Source organism: Saccopteryx bilineata, chromosome 3 (assembly GCF_036850765.1).
Source record: "Saccopteryx bilineata isolate mSacBil1 chromosome 3, mSacBil1_pri_phased_curated, whole genome shotgun sequence".
NCBI classification, from domain to species: domain Eukaryota; kingdom Metazoa; phylum Chordata; class Mammalia; order Chiroptera; family Emballonuridae; genus Saccopteryx; species Saccopteryx bilineata.
The window spans coordinates 246,963,924-246,981,536 of record NC_089492.1 but is presented as its reverse complement, the minus strand read 5'-3'; the positions used below and the strand labels follow the sequence as shown (position 1 = coordinate 246,981,536).

Here is a 17,613-nt window from a genome sequence, read left to right as displayed (position 1 = left end):
TGTTTAAAAAATCCAATATGAAATAAGACTTAGGAATAATGCAAAATCTTCTTTGAACTGTAATAATAACTGTGGATGAGAAGGTGGTGAGGGGGACCCACGGGAGGGCGGGGAACGCAGGGAGCAGGGGAGCGACTCTGGAAAGGGCGAGAAGGTTTGGGAGGAGAACCCCTTACCGCCTATCCTTAATGAAGGAATAGTAGTGGCCCGCATGTGCCTGTCCACTGTGTACAATGACACCAACAAGTTCATAGTTTTCTGTGAGGGCAACTTTTTTTCGTGGGGACCCTCCACCTCCCTGATCCATACTTCGTCCATTTTCACCAACTTCAGAAGATGAATCTTGTCGAGCCATTCCTGAAACTGTGTAAGGCTCCATGTTTAACATCCAGGGAAACTATTTAAAAGCAAAAAGAGAATATTAATGTTGATTAGTATCATACACTGCCACACCCAATTAAGTCAGACACAAAGAAGAGGGATGTGTGTCTTATTAACTTAAATTAGGACTATCTCTCCAATTCAAGTACAAAATCTCAGAATGGCTCACAAGTCTGGGGAAGTACAAGTGATCCTGGACTTGATGCCTTCTCCTTTGAGCATGAAGGAAAAGCATCTAACCTCACAGCTGACATTAGGATGCCCTCCAGACAAGAGGTTTACAGGTCTGACTATGCAGGTCCACTAGCAGCAACTGCGAAAGACAAAGGACTGCACACTCCTCAGAAGGAGGAGACCAGAGCCTTTCACACTTTAAATGAAATTTGAAAATATTAAAAGAAAATGATAAAAAGTGAGCGAGATAGTAAGAACTTTCAGGAAAAGAAAAAGTTACCCGTATTTGTTCATCATATTTAATGGAGCGTCCACTCTCCCAGTCAAATCCAAATCTCATTAGGTGAATGACCAGAACACTAGGTAAAGATTTAATACAGGTCCTTTTGACTGTTATTCTCTAAAGAAAAGCAAAACCCAATTATCTTCTTGGAGAAAATGAAACAGCCAAGTAATTAATACAGAGGTCGTAGATTTCTACAGGCCTTTCCCACCTGCGTGAACACAAGTGATGACACAATCTAATGGAAGTAACAACAAGAGCTTAAAGTTGACCTCACATAAAACACAAAGTACATGAATAACAAGTCTATATTGTTTTATAAAAAGGGCAAATGAAATACCTTTTCTTTACACTTTTCACAGTAATATGCATTACTTCCCTCTAGAACTTCTCCTCTAACAAACTGGTCCAAAGAAATTTCCAAACTCTGACAAGAAGTAACTCCTAGATTGAGAGCCATGAAAGCTTCCTCTCGCTCATATCTAATTAGGAAATAACAGAAAAACCATGATCAACAATAGAATTTAAGTATTAAAATGATCACAACACCTGAGATTATGCAAACAACTACATTCAGAATCAGTGAAATTAATAATAACTTTTTTTTTTTTTTTGTATTTTTTCTGAAGTGAGAAGCGGGAGACAGAGAGACAGACTCTGCATGTGCCCAACTGGGATCCACCCAGCATGCCCACTAGGGGGCGATGCTCTGCCCATCTGGGGCATTGCTCTGTTACAACCGGAGTCATTCTAGCACCTGAGGTGGAGGCCATGGAGCCATCCTCAGCGCCCGGGGCCAAATTTGCTCTAATGGAGCCTTGGCTGTGGGAGGGGAAGAAAGAGAGAGATAGAAAGGAGCGGGGGTTGGGTGGAGAAGCTGATGGGCACTTCTCCTATGTGCCCTGGCTGAGAATTGAACCCGGGACTTCCACACACTGGGCCGACACTCTACCACTGAGCCAACCAGCCAGGGCTAGTAATAACTATCTTTATCCTTTAAAAAGTACACTATCAAATAAAAATAACAGTTTTTGACAATTCAGAATTGCTTAAAATTATGAATTTCAACAAAGAAATTTTAGAAATTGAAAAAAATTTAATTCAATATACACAGCTCCACTAAGAGAGGTATATTCAAGTCTCTCAACAAATGCAAAATTCAAAACCTAGTAGAAAAGTCAATTAATAATATCATTTTTAAAAATGTTAATGATTTCTTTACTAACCTGTGAGGACAGTCTTTGCAGATCTTCTGATCAGAATAGATGCCCTGAAAAGTATTCTTAAAAATTTGGTCTCTCCCCATTTTCTGTTGGAATAAAAAGTTAAAATTATAGTTGATACACCTAGAATGTTTATATAGAATTGAATATACTGTATAGAATGTATATATAGAATGTTTATATAGAATTTAATTTTATTTATTTATTTTTATTATTATTTTTGTGACAGAGACAGAGAAGGACAGAGAGAAGGACAGACAGGGACAGACAGATAGGAAGGGAGAGATGAGAAGCATCAATTCTTCGTTGTGGCTCCTTAGTTGTTCATTGATTGCTTTCTCATATGTGCCTTGACTGGGGGACTATAGCAGAGCGAGTGAACAATTGTTCAAGCCAGTGACCTTTGGGCTCAACCAACCAACATGGGGTCATGTCCATGATCCCATGCTCAAGCCAGTGACCCTGCGCTCAAGCTGGTAAACCTGAGCTCAAGCCGGATGAACCTGTGCTCAAACCTGCGACCTCGGGGTTTCTAATCAGGATCCTCTGTGTCCCATTCTGACACTCTATCCACTGTGCCACCACCTGGTCAGGCTATATAGAACTTTATTTAGATGTAACTAAAAAAAAGCACAGATGTCAATTTAATCACAAAATAAAAAAAACCATCTTGGTAGTTTAATCTGGGAGCTAATAAAGGATTATAACCCCCCAGACCAACTGTCAGAGTAATGCCAGCACTCAGAAAGGGAGAGGAGAGGGTCAGTGGGAGCTGACAGTAAGGACAACATTTTCCATGATGACTGAATCCTCCCCCCACACCACAATTACCAAGTTAGTAGTGACTCTCCACAATCTCTTCTTTTTTCTTGCAAATAGAATGCTATAAATTTTAAGTTATTTTGTAAAATGACTTAGACAGCCCGACTAGTGGTAGCACAGTGATAGAGCATTGACCTAGGATGCTGAGGTCCCAGGTTCAAAACCCTAAGGTCACCAGCTTGAGCACTGGCTCACCTAGTTAAAGTGCAGGTTCACCAACTTGAGCATGGGCTCGCTGGCTTGAGCGTGGGATCATCTGTATGATTCCATGGTTGCTGGCTTGAGCAAGGTGTCACTGGCTTGGCTTGAGCCCCTGGTCAAGGCATGCATGAGAAGCAATCAATGAACTAAAGTGATAGCCCTATGAATTAATGTTTCTCATTTCTTCCTTCCTGTCTGTCTGTCTCTTGCAAAAAAAAAAAAAAAAAAAAAAGATAAATTGTGCCAATCTATGAGAAGAGAGGCACATTTTGACAGTGATGGGAAGCTGCCTGGAACTTAGAAGGCAGTATTTGGGCACATGTTTTACTGGGTCAAGGTAGAAAGCTTCGGGTTTAAATATCACCACATACAACTTTTAATCTAGTCTTTTTGTTCCCTTTGCCAAAGCAAGACAGCTCTGTATGGGGCCCACAGTTAACCAGTGCTTATATAGCACTTCTCTGAGGCCAAGGGAACCTCAATGCATACAAGTAAGAGTATGCAGATACCAATGATTATTACTATGGAGTACATTCTGAAAAGTATATACTTTATCAAGTGTTAGATGAATTAAGAAGAAATCTAGGCCCTGGCCGGTTGGCTCAGTGGTAGAGCGTCGGCCTGGCGTGTAGAAGTCCGGGGTTCGATTCCCGGCCAGGTCACACAGGAGAAGCACCCATCTGCTTCTCCACCCCTGCCCCTCTCCTTCCTCTCTGTCTCTCTCTTCCCCTCCCGCAGCCAAGGCTCCACTGGAGCAAAGATGGCCCGGGCGCTGGGGATGGCTCCTTGGCCTCTGCCCCAGGCGCTAGAGTGGCTCTGGTCGTGGCAGAGCGACACCCCAGAGGGGCAGAGCATCGCCCCCTGGTGGGCACGCCGGGTGGATCCCAGTCGGGCCGCATGTGGGAGTCTGTCTGACTGTCTCTCCCGATTTCTAGCTTCAGAAAAATACAAAAAAAAAAAAAAAAAGGAGAAATCTATAACTTTAGTGACCTGTGTATGCTTTGATGTTCAAATCCAGAAGAAATGATCTATAGTTATGGTATCAAGATGATCGATTTCTGATTTGTCAGTTTCAAAGTAGTCCCAAATCCTAAACCAAGGTTCTTACACTAGAGTTTTAGGGGGTTAGTGAGAAAATGAAACTTTTTATTTTTTAACAGAGAGAGAGAGAGAGAGAGAGTCAGAGATGGATATACAGGGACAGACAGGAATGGAGAGATGAGAAGTATCAATCATTAGTTTTTTGTTGCACATTGCAACACCTTAGTTGTTCATTGATTGCTTTCTCATTATGTGCCTTGACTGTGGGCCTTCAGCAGACCGAGCAACCCCTTACTCGAGCCAGCGACCTTGGGTCCAAGCTGGTGAGCTTTTGCTCAAACCAGATGAGCCCACGCTCAGGCTGGCGACCTCCGGGTTTTGAACCTGGGTCCTCTGCATCCCAGTTCGACGCTCTACCAACTGTGCCACTGCCTGGTCAGGCGAAACATTTTTTACCTTAAGATATTCGTCCATCTGATCAATGAGGCTAGTGAAGAACTCATATGCATCCTGCTGTTCTCTCACATAAAGTTCTTTGTTCCACATCTTGAAAATCTACAACAAGAATTAAATGTCATTAAAGGAAAAGTAGAAATTTCTGAATATGGTATAAAAAAATGTAAAAGAGCACTTAGTTCTTCTAAAAACTAAGTTCACTGTTAGGATACAGAAGTTTTTACTGAAGTGAGATAAGACTGCGTTCAGCCGCCTACACTTTTCTCTGGTCCCTCTGTGATCATAACAAATCTATGAAACCGTAAGGGTGAGATCAAAGGCCTTGGAGCAGTTTTTCTCTTAGAAACTAACCAACCTTTGGAGAAAAGTACAAGTTACTCGTCCTGTGAAACACAGTAAAGAAATGTTAAAAAAAAAGAAAGAATGTTCTTTATTTAGAAGCATCAGTGAAATTGGCATAGGTTCTGAGGAATGATTTGAACAAATATTTCAAACAGCTAAAATAAGAATCATGAAAAATATCCAAAATAGTTTGGATACTTCCTAGCAAATCCCTAGGAAAGTACAAATGACTACTCTAATCATTCTAATCATTTGAAATCAAGGACCAATTTCAAAAATAGAATAGACAATTATTTTACAGGTTCTTGGCAACAGGATTAGTCTACAGTCAATAACAAGAGACAATTATCACTAGAGAAAGAATGTAGCCAAACTCCAAATAACTAACATCTTTAAATCTAAAGAGTTACTGGTGAGTTTGTTTGTTGAGGTAACTCTATACTGCTTTCCACAGTGGCTGCACCAGTGTGCATTCCCACCAGCAGTGCACAAGGGTTCTCTTTTCTTCATATTATCTCCAACCCATGTTGTTTGCTGATTTACTGACGATAGCCCTTCTGACAGGTATGAGGTGACCAGAGGGAAAGGGAGGTGAGGGAGGGAGGAGAGGGTAAAGGGTAGATAAATAGGGATGGAAGGAGACTTGACTTGGGGTAGTGAACACACAATACAATTTACAGATGATGTATTAAGGAATTATATACCTGAAACTTAAATAATTTTATCAATCAATGTCACCCCAATAAATTCAATAAAAACAAAACAAAAACCAACAAAGAAAAGAGTTACTGGCGAAATACCTTCCAAAAGTTCTCAGGTACGTAATACTGCAGTTTGCTTTCCATTAAATGCCCAAAGAGAGACTGCACTTGGTAGAATACACTATCATCTGGATTGTCTGTGTCATCATCCACTGAAAGTAAGGCCTGGACAGAAACAAAAGTATTACATTAGAAATATTTAACTGCTTTACAGAAACCTTGACTTATGTCTGTGTGAGTACACGCACTGTTCTGTTAGAATGCTATGTGTGTTTGCATGTGGCTGTGACTCTGCATATGTTTAGGATCAATACTTTCTAGCTCGTCTGACCATGAACAAATTATGTCTTTGAGCCTCTGTCAGATTATGAAAAACTGGAACTAGAAATACTAGGATTTCTACAAGAAATAAGTGTGACACAACACAGAATACAGTACTCTCAAAAGTATTTACTACTACATCACAAGCTATAGTATACTATTTCAAAGTACTAATGATAGAGCCTAAATATTTCTAAAATCTAAAACTGTTAACAATTTTATGGAATAGAATGTGAGAATAACTTAGGGTTCAAAAATCACATTAGGTCAAATCCATCTGTCAGGCAACATATTACCTCAGCAGATGTATAAAAATATGACTATAAGCAACATGTTGTCTAGACTATTTCATAAGCCACCAAAGAATCCCTAAGCATGTCTAATTTTAGTAAACTTCAAAATGCACCATGCGAATATGGAGCAACTTAAAGGCAATGTACACATTATTTATCACAGCCAAGAGAAAAGACGTCACCTCAGGGAGACCGGGCTGCATGTACAGCTGCTGGAAGACTGCATTCATGTAACACGTAGCACCACCGTTCCTCAGCCCCACAAACCCTGCACTGGACCTGCTGTCCACTGGGGGCAGGTACTAGGAAAGACAGGAAAAAGAAACAGGAGAAGAGAATCAGTGTCCCTGCCCCAGCACACTTACTCATAGCAACATGAGATGTCTAAGGGGGAACAGAGATACACTTAGGTTTATCCACCCGGTGTGCTGTGAGTCATGCTTCTTCTGCAGATGCTAACACAATTATCTTATACTACTATCTCAATGTTTCTTTTTAGTTCATAAAACAAAGCATATAACTGTGTATTTTTTTATCCATTATGAAGTCAATCATCGTTCAACAAATATTAAGTTTTGTGCCAGAAACTGTGCCAGAATATGAGAGAGCACAGATGTACTTGGTCCTGATCTCAAAGGAGCTCAAAGCTAGTAGGGCAGACAGGCATTAATGAAGTAAATATACTAATACATATTTACAAATTGAAGTGATGCTCTGAAAAAAAAAAAAAAGGAATAGGATTCTATGAAGTGTTTACTGTGAAGAATCCTAACCAGTCTAGATGGTCAAAGAGGGCACATATTCCTTCTCTTCCTTTTTAAGAAGGTAACATTCTTCTACTGAACTCCCTCTAATGAACACACAATTAAATAAGTAAATGCCTTAGCATTTTACTTAAAGATGTTATGTAACGAAGTTGGCCCTGGCCGGTTTGCTCAGTAGTAGAGCATCGACTTGGCATGTGAATTCCCAGGTTCAATTCCTAGTCAGGGCACATAGGAGAGGTGCCCATCTGCTTCTCCACCCTCCCCTTTCCCCTCCTCTCTCTTTCTGTCTTCTTCTCGCGCAGCCATGCTCGATCAGTTCAAGCACATCAGCTATGGGCACTGAGGATGGCTTTGTGGAGCTTCTGCCTCAGGAGCTAAAAACAGCTCAGTTGTGAGCATGGCCCCAGATGGGCAGAGCATCGGCCCCAGACGGGGGTTGCTGGGTGGATTGTGGTTGGGATCCACATGGATGCATGTGGGAGTCTATCTATCTCCCCTCCTCTCACTTGGAAAAAGGGAAAAAAAATGTTTTGTAACAAAGCAGATTCCAGTACAGTGCTTTTCTAGGTAGAAATAATCAAGAAAAGGCATCTTGGATACAGTTCAATATGGCACTTCTCCAAGTAGAAAAGGATATTGTAACGACACACTCTAAAATGCTTTTACAACAGAATCTCAATTCTAATGCCATGACGAGAATCATGTTATCTATATATATCAAGTACCCACATAATAGCTAACCGACTGACAAGACCCTGCTGATCTTTTGGATGGAAAGGAAGGTAGTATATAGGTTTCATTAACATTCAACATACACTTAGAGTAAGAAGACCTCTGCATTTAATTACCACTGTAATTTATTTGTACTCCAAAGCATAGATTAAAAAAAAAAGTTACACAATAAGGAAAACTGGTTTATAACAGTGCAAAAATATAAGTATATAAAACAAATATTTTCTTCATTATGTTGATATAAGTCCTGACATGAAAAAAAAAATACTTTCATTTTAATCTGATCAAATAAATGCATGTACAACTTAAGCACAGCATGAAATAAGCATTATAAACTAAACATTTTGATACCAAAACAGTTCCCAATTTATGTACTCACATTTCACTTTGCAAGCGCTATTTCCTCTATTTAGAACATCTGTCCCCACTTCCTTTCCTGCCTAACCTGTATATTCATAACACTCAGCTCAAATGACTATAATGTTAGAGATGATAAAGGCAGTGTTAAAGGTGTCCTCCTACTCCTGGCCCGGTATCTCAGTGCACCTGCAACTCACATTCCTCTTGCAGATGCCAACATATACTATGCTGCTTCATAGCTCCACAGCTTTGCCCACAATTCTGTAATTGACCCTGCCACCTTGCTTCAACTGGCTCACTATTTTTTCTTAGTGAGAGAGATGGGGGTAGGGGGAAAGGGAAGAGAAAAAGGGGAGAGGGAGAGGGAGATGAGAAGATTCAACTCGTAGTTGCATCATTTTAGTTGTTCATTAATCGCTTTCTGATATGTGTCTTGGCTGGGGGCTCCAGCCAAGCCAGTGACTCCTTGCTCAAACCAGAGACCTTGGGCTTCAAGTCAGCGAACTTTGCCCTCAAGCTACCGACCATGGGATCATGTCGATGATCCTACGCTCAAGCCAGCAATCCTGTGCTCAAGCTGGTGAGCCTGCACTCAAGCAGGTGACTTTAGGGTTTCAAACCTAGGACCTCAGTGTCCCAGGTTGATGTTCTATCTACTGCGCCACCACCAGTTAGGCTTGGCTCACTAGTTTTGAAGGCTCTATTTAAATTTCAGTTTCTCTAAGGACCCTCCTAAGCCACTACCATTGGTGGGGAAGTGCCTCTCTGTTAGTGAAGCATTCCAGATGTACTCTATTTTCAAATTTAACATATTATATTGAAATTGTCTGCTTATGGGTCTGTCTCTTTCATTATACACTGACCTTGACGGCTGAGATCAATCTTCATTTTTGTTTGTTTGTTGTTTTTTTGTTTTTTTACAGAGACAGAGAAACAGTCAGAAAGAAGGATAGACAGGGCAGACAGACAGGAATGGAGAGATGAGAAGCATCAATCATTAGTTTTTCATTGCGTGGTGCGACACCTTAGTTGTTCATTGATTGCCTTCTCATATGTGGGCCTTCAGCAGACCGAGTAACCCCTTGCTCGAGCCAGTGACCTTGGGTCTAAGCTGGTGAGCTTTTTGCTCAAGCCAGATGAGCCCGTGCTCATGCTGGTGACCTCGGAATCTTGAACCTGGGTCCTCGGCATCCCAGTTCGATGACGCTCTATCCACTGTACCACTGCCTGGTCAGGCTCAATCTTCATTTTTGAGCTCCAAAAGCCCAACACACCTCTTGGCACATAGTAAACTCAATAAATCTCAGCTGAATTTAACTAAACATAGACTACAGAGTGACAGAGCCAATGTCTGAGTTCTTATTTCTAGTGCCTGGCCAAGCATAAACTTACTCAAAAATATAGGTTGAAATGCTACTTTTTACTGAGAATAATTATCAACTGACTTGAAAATGTATCTTCTTTAATTAATTAAAAAGGTACCATTTAGGTCTTGGCTGGTTAGCTCAGTCAGTTAAAGCATCACTCTGAATCACCAATGTTGTAGGTTCAATCTCCTCTTAGGGTACATACAGGAAGCAAACAATAAATGCACAATTAAGTGGAACAAATAAATGCTTCTCTCTCTTTCTCCTTTCCTTCCTCTCTCTGTGTCTCTAAAATCAATCCAAAAAAGGTACCATTTAATAATATAGATTATAGATGATTTGAGTCTATAAGCAAATACTGACTTTCTTTGTGATTAGAAAAATGAAAACATAGTTTTAAAAATTCTATGTTTATGAGACCATCCTAAAAAAATTAAGTTCATCTTGGTCTAGAAAACATACATCAAATTCCTTGGTAAGAGCAGGGTCCGGTTGGTGATGCATAGAAAGCAATTCTTTTGCAATAATTTGAAGATTTGAAGGTGAGCTATCAGCCAACATTACAAGGACTTCATAGGCTGCCAATCGGCTATTCACTGTACTACACCTAAAAACAAAAGACACAAGTCAATTCAACAATAAACAATCTACTTAAATTGCTCATTAATCTAAATCAACTTCTGAAATGAAAGTATCAGAGCTGCAATTCCCCAAACAGGTTAAGTCAGGTCTGCTGGCAGAACTCAAGTAATTTTAGTGGGCAGTGCTGAACACAGGAGGAGGCCATGAATATTGGAAGGATGAATATGTTTACAGCTAAATATCTTCTTGGCCTGATGATAAATTAGCAAAATCTTTCACTTATGATTCCAGAGTACTCTTCTCTGTAGAATGGATTAAAAAAAAAAAAAAAAGGAGGATAAAAAGTCTGAGAATTTTACCAAAACCACAAAATAGGAATAACTATTTTTCAGTTAAAGTAGGCAGCAGGAAAGGTTTTTGTAGATATCACCTGGAAATTCAAATATCTACATGGCAGAAAAAGAAAGCTGTACAAATCAGATAGATGTTCATAAACATTTTATATGTGCCCACAGATAAAAGTCTTTAAGGACACTAATCAACTTTCCAATTTGCTGAGAAAAATGGAGACATAAATAAATAGTTTGTGTAATCAATTTATTTAAACTGCTCACCTTTAATGGAAATAATTTTGGGGTTAAACAGTAATTTCTCACAGTCACCTATGCCAACCTTGCAATACTGAGATCACAGGTTAGAAAGGATATACAGAAAAGAGGACATGCAACCTCTGCAAGAAACACTTATGGAGTGCAGAAGATCTGCTCAAGAGGGGGCTCTGAGGCTCTCAGATCAGCACTGTGCCAGGCACTGAGGACCATGGCCATGGACTTCTGGGTTGCAAAGGACAGGTGAAGAATGAATAGGAGGTACCACATGCACAGGCTAAATATTAAGAGGTTCTTTTGTTGTTAGTGTGATATAAGAATAACATTACTTGTGAAAAGAAATTCTGTGTATTTTAAATCTCTTTCTGGCTTTAGGGTTTAGGTGGGAAAGGCTGGGAGTCATTGTGATAAATAGACAATGTTCCGTGGGCTGGGAAGACATGAAACAAAACGTTTTCTTTTCTATACAAGGCACTGCTATGATAAAAACCACTCCTGTGGATGGAAGTTTTACTTATAATAAAACATAAAGGGAAGGCATCATGAGTAAAAATTTCAGAAAAACTGAAGATTATTTTCTCTGTTCACTAAAAGCTGATATACTCATGTATTTCTACTGCTTTAATAAAAGACTCCCATGGAGCTAGAACCAAATCTTTTGGAGCAAGACTGGGGCAGGGGTAAGGATTGCAGTCACAGCCTGAGGGACTCCCCAAGGGTTCTAAAGAAGGTTTATTACCTAAAACCGACTTTGCTAATAAGGGAATCTCTAAATAAAGAATATTAATATATAAATTTCCTCTCAAGGGTCCACAATATATTGCTTATTATACCTTGCCCATTTCATTAATCGCTAACATTATGTGGGAATTTTTTTTTCACTGGTTAAATACCAAATCCTCAGTTTCCTCAGGATTACTCAATTAACTCTGGTTTTCATGAGAAAAGACAAAGTAATTTAATTAATTCAGAGCAAATAACTTATCTGTAAGAGTAAACATTACCCAAGTAAGGTCAACTTTACAAAAAGATCTTCTAAATTTCTACCCATAGAAACAATACAAAATTTGATTCTAAAATTACCACTGCAATCAATCACTAACAGTTTTAGTTATCAGGACACAGTCAATACTCAGCAAATCACAAGGTTCATGCACAGAAGCACCTGTACTTTTCTTCTAGAAGAAACCCTCAAGACTCAGAGCCTACTGACTTTTATTTTGAACTAGATTTTTACAAGCACAGTTTCTCTTGGAATTTGTTACTGACCAAGTTAACCACATTATCACTTACTCTTCCATTCTGATGACAATAATGGAACCAGTGAACTTGCTCAGCACTTACTATGTGCCAGTATGGCTTTAGCCTAAGCCTCTTTATATGCATTTCTTTATATAGTGGATAATATCTTATAAGCTATGCACACTCACAAGATAGAAGACAAACTCCAAGTTAAGAAAATCTTTTTGGACTAATGTTTTGAATTAGAATTTTTACCCAAACTGAACACAACGTGCATTTTCCATACTTTGGATGAAAGTCCTGTTGACTGATGGCGGCACTGCCAGCTGGAGAATGACTATTTAAAATAATTCTAGAAGCTCGGAAAAGGAAGTCATCTAACAATGGTTTAATGAGTGATGAACCTGGAACAGAGCATAATATTCACGTTGAGGATGAATATATATTTTAATTCAAAGATCCTGTCTTGCATTTTCATATCATAGTAGCAAAGGCACCTAAGGCTATCTAACAGCAGGGCATTTCATTTAATGCTTAATTTTTGGCAAAGCTCTTGGAGAAGAGAGGTAGAGATGGTTGGTAGGGTCAGGGGACAGAATACAGGATCAACAAGTGGGGGTACCTTCCTTTATGAGCTTACAACAGAGTGAAAGGAGTCAAAATTTCACTTTAGAAACACAAATGCCAAGAATACCACATGTTGGATGGTTAGAGTGAATCACTCATACTTTGGGGATAGAAGAGTCCACATAAAAGGTTTTTGAAACTTAAAACCTTGCCGTTAGTAGGTAAAAATGATTTTCTCTTCTTATCTGCTTTAGAATCACTCTTTTCTATGTATCCCCAATAGCCAAAAAAATCTTAATAGAGCTTAGTTTGTGTGATAAAAGTGATACTGTTTTGATTTGTTTTCTGAATATAATTATAACACTGAATATACTTTTACAACTCCAGGAGGCTCATATGTACTCCAGCACCCAGGGTGGTGGTTGGGAGTTGCCTCCCTAGATGAAAATTACCCTTAAAAGAAATAAGATATACAATAGATTATGTTTTATAGAGTACATAACAGCAAAAAGAGAAAAAACTTTGAATTATAATTTTTACTTGGTATTAAGACAGCAGTTCTCAACCTGTGGGTCGCGTATTGTATAATAAATATGTATTTTCCGATGGCTTTAGGCGACCCCTGTGTTTTGGTCATTTGACCTCCGCCGGAGTCGTGACCCACAGGTTGAGAACCGCTGTATTAAGAAGTTATGTGATCCAACTCTTTTGAACACTGAGAAATTATTTAGTTTAGTGACACAGGTAAGAGATACCTGAAATTTGTTTGGGACAGATCCAGATAATTGCTTATCGCCTGAAGGGTCAATTTTCCATGGATCACTTAGAGCCTATCTTATTTTCCCAATTACACACAAAACTATGGCAGTAACTGAAAACGAGCTATTCTGTCATGTAACAGGATGGAGCAATAATTACCAAGCATTTCCTTTTCTGCCCCACAGAGTGAAAGAAGGGTCTTAATGAGTCGTAGGTGTCCTGCCAGCAAGATGTTGTCTGCTTCACTGGTCTCACATTCAGCTGTGCGATTGGGCTCAAAGTTATCTAGCCAAGTAATTTCATCTTCAAGCATGGTAGCTGGGCTGATTCTTAACTGCTCCATTTCTGAAGCTAAGAAGAAGAAGAAAAAAACCCATTAGTAAGAAGGATTTCCCTTCATGGAGTTAAAATCCTGAATAAAGTTAAGCAAAGTCAAGTCCCAATCTTTCATTATATTGATCTAAAAAAACAAAAACAAAACAAAACCCTATCATTAATAAATAGGAGGCAATAGGGGCTGCTCACAGATCTCTGAAGGCTCAAGTATATTCATTCCTTCCTTCACCTACTCTCTCAATCATAAACCAAACACGTGTTGAGTGCTGCCTCTGTGCAGGTCACTGCTATATGCTGGGGATATAAGGTGAAGGAGACAGTTCTTCCAAAGAAGCTACTGGTTTGGTGGGAAGGAAAGGATGGAAGGGTGTGAGGAGAGCCAAAGCTTCCGCAGTGTTACCTAAGCTGAGAGAGGGCAGAGTTCCATACAGGAGAGAGGTCAACAGTATTGTAGCAGAGTCCAAGTTTCCAAACAACGTGCTAAACTCTGGAGAACTACTCTGATCTTTGCTATTTAGTATTTCACTTCCCCTCCAAACAAGGATTTAAAGTAAGATTTCTTATTGGAAGTTGGGACTGGGGTAAAAAGGAGTGATCATGCTTTGTTTTCACTGCATTGTATGGGGAGGTAAAAGGGATACTTCAGGGTCTGCCAGAGCTGGACCAGCAGTGGCTATGAATCCTGTCTTTACTCTGTCACTCACTTCTTTTACTATCAACATACCTCACTAGAGAGTCCCACTGTCTTTCAATAATCAATCTTTAAAATTGTCAGAATTGACTGTACTAGAAAGACTATTCCTAATAGTTCTGTATCAGTGTAATTAAAGTATAAGCCTTTTTTTTTTTTTTTTTGTATTTTTCTGAAGCTGGAAATGGGGAGAGACAGTCAGAGAGACTCCCGCATGCGCCCGACTGAGATCCACCCGGCACGCCCACCAGGGGCGACGCTCTGCCCCTCCGGGGCGTCGCTCTGCCGTGACCAGAGCCACTCCAGTGCCTGGGGCAGAGGCCAAGGAGCCATCCCCAGCGCCCGAGCCATCCCCAGCGCCCGGGCCATCTTTGCTCCAATGGAGCCTTGGCTGCGGGAGGGGAAGAGAGAGACAGAGAGGAAGGAGGGGGGTAGGAGAAGCAGATGGGCGCTTCTCCTATGTGCCCTGGCCGGGAATAGAACCCGGGTCCCCCGCACGCCAGGCCGACACTCTACCGCTGAGCCAACCGGCCAGGGCCATAAGCCTTTGATAATTTTTAAAATTCACAAATCTTAACATATTAATAGTTGGACACATAATAGAGAACTGGCACATGGGTTTACATGCTACTTTGAAAAAAATAAAATTCAGCTTCAAATAATAACTATAATCTAATTTGTATCTGAGCTATAGTAAGTCAGATTTAGAAATGTCCATTTGGCTTTCTTTTCTATTCCTTCCCATCCCCTCAAATCCACTCCCACATACAAATGTCCCACATCAGTTAGACATTTACTTACTTGTCAGATCATCTAATAATTGGCACCTCAGATCAAAATACTCCATACACTGAGCTAATAGCCTAAAAAACAGATAGATTTCAATTATGAAAAATAAGTTGATTTAAAAATAAAAAGCACTTTTGTTATAAGTTCATAAAACAATTGAATAAGAGACTTTCCCAAGCATAAAATAATTACTTTTACATTAATTCAACTTAAATATTTTAGCCAAGAGGCACACTAATGGTTTTACTAATACAGATACACTATAGGAATAATAGTGTAAAGAGAGGAAACATTAAATCTATTGCATTTTGTAATGATGTACACACCGATTGCATATATAACACAACCATTACATTCACTCATTCAAGAGTAAACCAGTATTACTGAGCACTATGCTTAGATCTGTCTTAGGGGAACTGTGAACAAAAATGACAGACAATAAAAAAAATACACGTTAACTGGTGATAAGTGCTAACAAGAAAAATAAAACAGTAAGAGAAAAATTCTTTTATCTAGGATGATCAATGAAGCTTTTTCTGCAACTATACTAGTAAAGACCACAGATTTTAGCCAGGATTAAATAAGGTTTAAACTACTTATAGCTAGGTGTCTAGGGATACTTTTTTTCAGCTCCCTCCGTTTTCTAATTTCTAAAATGCTTATTACTATATTAAAAATGAACATGCACACATATCACAAACATACATAAAAGAATGAAGAATGTATTGACAACAAGAACCAAGATTCCACATGTCACTGAATTATATTATAAATTAAATATTATAAAATTTAAATGGTTAAGAGTAAATTTTGTTATATGTATTTTGCCATAGTAAAAAAAATTCTAGCAAATCTTAAAAAAAACCAAACTCATCTATTGTTTAATGATTTATAGTAGCTTTTAAAATATATTATCAAAATTAGCTTATTATTTGAATATTTTACAAATCTATTTAGCCAGTTTGTTAACTGACTTTTGACTTTATATTTTTCCCATATAGAAAATTTTAATTTTTTTTTTTTTTTACAGAGAGAGGGACAGATAGGGACAGACAGACAAGAACGGAGAGAGATGACAAACATCAATCATCAGTTTTTCGTTGTGACACCTTAGTTGTTCATTGATTGCTTTCTCACATGTGCCTTGACTGTGGGCCTTCAGCAGACCAAGTAACCCCTTGCTTGAGCCAGCGACCTTGGGTCCAAGCTGGTGAGCTTTGCTCAAACCAGATGAGCCGCGCTCAAGCTGGCGACCTCGGGGTCTCGAACCTGGGTCCTCCACATTCCAGTCTGACGCTCTATCCACTGCGCTACGGCCTGGTCAGGTGAAAATTTTAATTTTATGGGGTCAAATTTATTAGTCTTTTATTTAATGACTTCTTAATGGGTATATAGCTTCAAGTAAAGATGAAAAAATCCTGAAGATGAATGGTGAAGATGGTTGCATAACAATGTGAATAGACTTAATGCCACTGAACTGTGCATTAAAAAATGGTTAAAATGTTATATTTTGTTATGTAAATTTTACCACATTAAAATAAACAACAACCAAGTTTGGTTGCTTATATGTTAGGAGCTTAGACTAGCTTTAACATTTCTTCCCTTCAAGGGCTGTAATTTATAAAGCATTATACACAAGGAAAGTGGACAGACTTCCCAAGTCTCTGTGGCACCTATAAGCCCCACAGCAGGGGCTCTGGCAGCAGAAAAGGTAGAGAAAGGAGCTTCAAGCTGAGGTTATGTGAGATCTGCCATCCTAGGCCTAGACTGGGGCACCTGAATGCAGGCTAGCAGAGATGAGACTGGAAAGGCAGAATGGATTTCTTAGTCATCCCGAGAGCCTGGATCACAAGCCCTCTGACATGCACAGGCATGCATAAAACCAAGAAAGCAAGCTGGAAGGGTTCCCCAGCTACATCCAGATGCAGAGTTATGAAGTATGCTGAGTGAAGAAAGTGACATACAAGAGCACATGAGCAGTGTGACCTTTACACAGTGATTTTACTTAAATTATTTCAGGCTCTCACCAACCAACCAGGTAGGGTGGGGCTGGGAGGTGGGGGTGATAGAAGGAAAGAAAGTCTGGCACTATTCTAACTCTCCTGTCTTGAATGGGGAAAACACTGAAATGCCCTCTTTCAGGCACAAATGTGAGAAGAAGAGAGGAGGAATTCTTCTGTCAACTCAAAAATGCACAGTGGAGCTCAGTGGAGCAGTACACAAATCACTATTATTTCTGTATAACGTGAGCTCATCTTTATTACGTACCTCTGATTGACTCCTCTCATAATACTAGTGGGGGACCAGAGAGGCAGCTGAGCTGTGAGAATCACGCCCAGAAGAAATTGATTTGGCTTCTGTACATCAGGATGAGTTGAAGTATCTGTCTGACTAAGAGTGTACAGTTGATCACAGGCAACACGGCGAATCTGAAATCACATTAGTGGCAAAGAGAGTTCATCAAAGAACACTTAGAGACCACTTAAAAATTGATTTTCCTTCCAAGTCTGTACTC

The 17,613-nt window shown here is 39.5% G+C and overlaps 1 protein-coding gene across 3 annotated transcripts in view; it reads right to left on the bottom strand.

Annotated features, from left to right (window-relative positions):
• Nucleotides 1-17,613, bottom strand: part of USP24 (ubiquitin specific peptidase 24) — a 150,625-nt gene that overhangs the window by 36,139 nt on the left and 96,873 nt on the right. For all 3 annotated transcript variants that reach the window (XM_066269088.1, XM_066269089.1, XM_066269090.1), the window contains 12 exons: nucleotides 17,367-17,527; nucleotides 15,111-15,172; nucleotides 13,442-13,633; nucleotides 12,243-12,360; nucleotides 9,987-10,131; nucleotides 6,481-6,600; nucleotides 5,724-5,849; nucleotides 4,582-4,680; nucleotides 2,065-2,147; nucleotides 1,179-1,320; nucleotides 836-955; nucleotides 177-397 (listed from right to left, as the gene is read on the bottom strand). In XM_066269088.1, coding sequence (XP_066125185.1) covers nucleotides 177-397; nucleotides 836-955; nucleotides 1,179-1,320; nucleotides 2,065-2,147; nucleotides 4,582-4,680; nucleotides 5,724-5,849; nucleotides 6,481-6,600; nucleotides 9,987-10,131; nucleotides 12,243-12,360; nucleotides 13,442-13,633; nucleotides 15,111-15,172; nucleotides 17,367-17,527 — 1,589 coding nt within the window. The remainder of the gene's footprint in view (nucleotides 1-176; nucleotides 398-835; nucleotides 956-1,178; nucleotides 1,321-2,064; nucleotides 2,148-4,581; nucleotides 4,681-5,723; nucleotides 5,850-6,480; nucleotides 6,601-9,986; nucleotides 10,132-12,242; nucleotides 12,361-13,441; nucleotides 13,634-15,110; nucleotides 15,173-17,366; nucleotides 17,528-17,613) is intronic.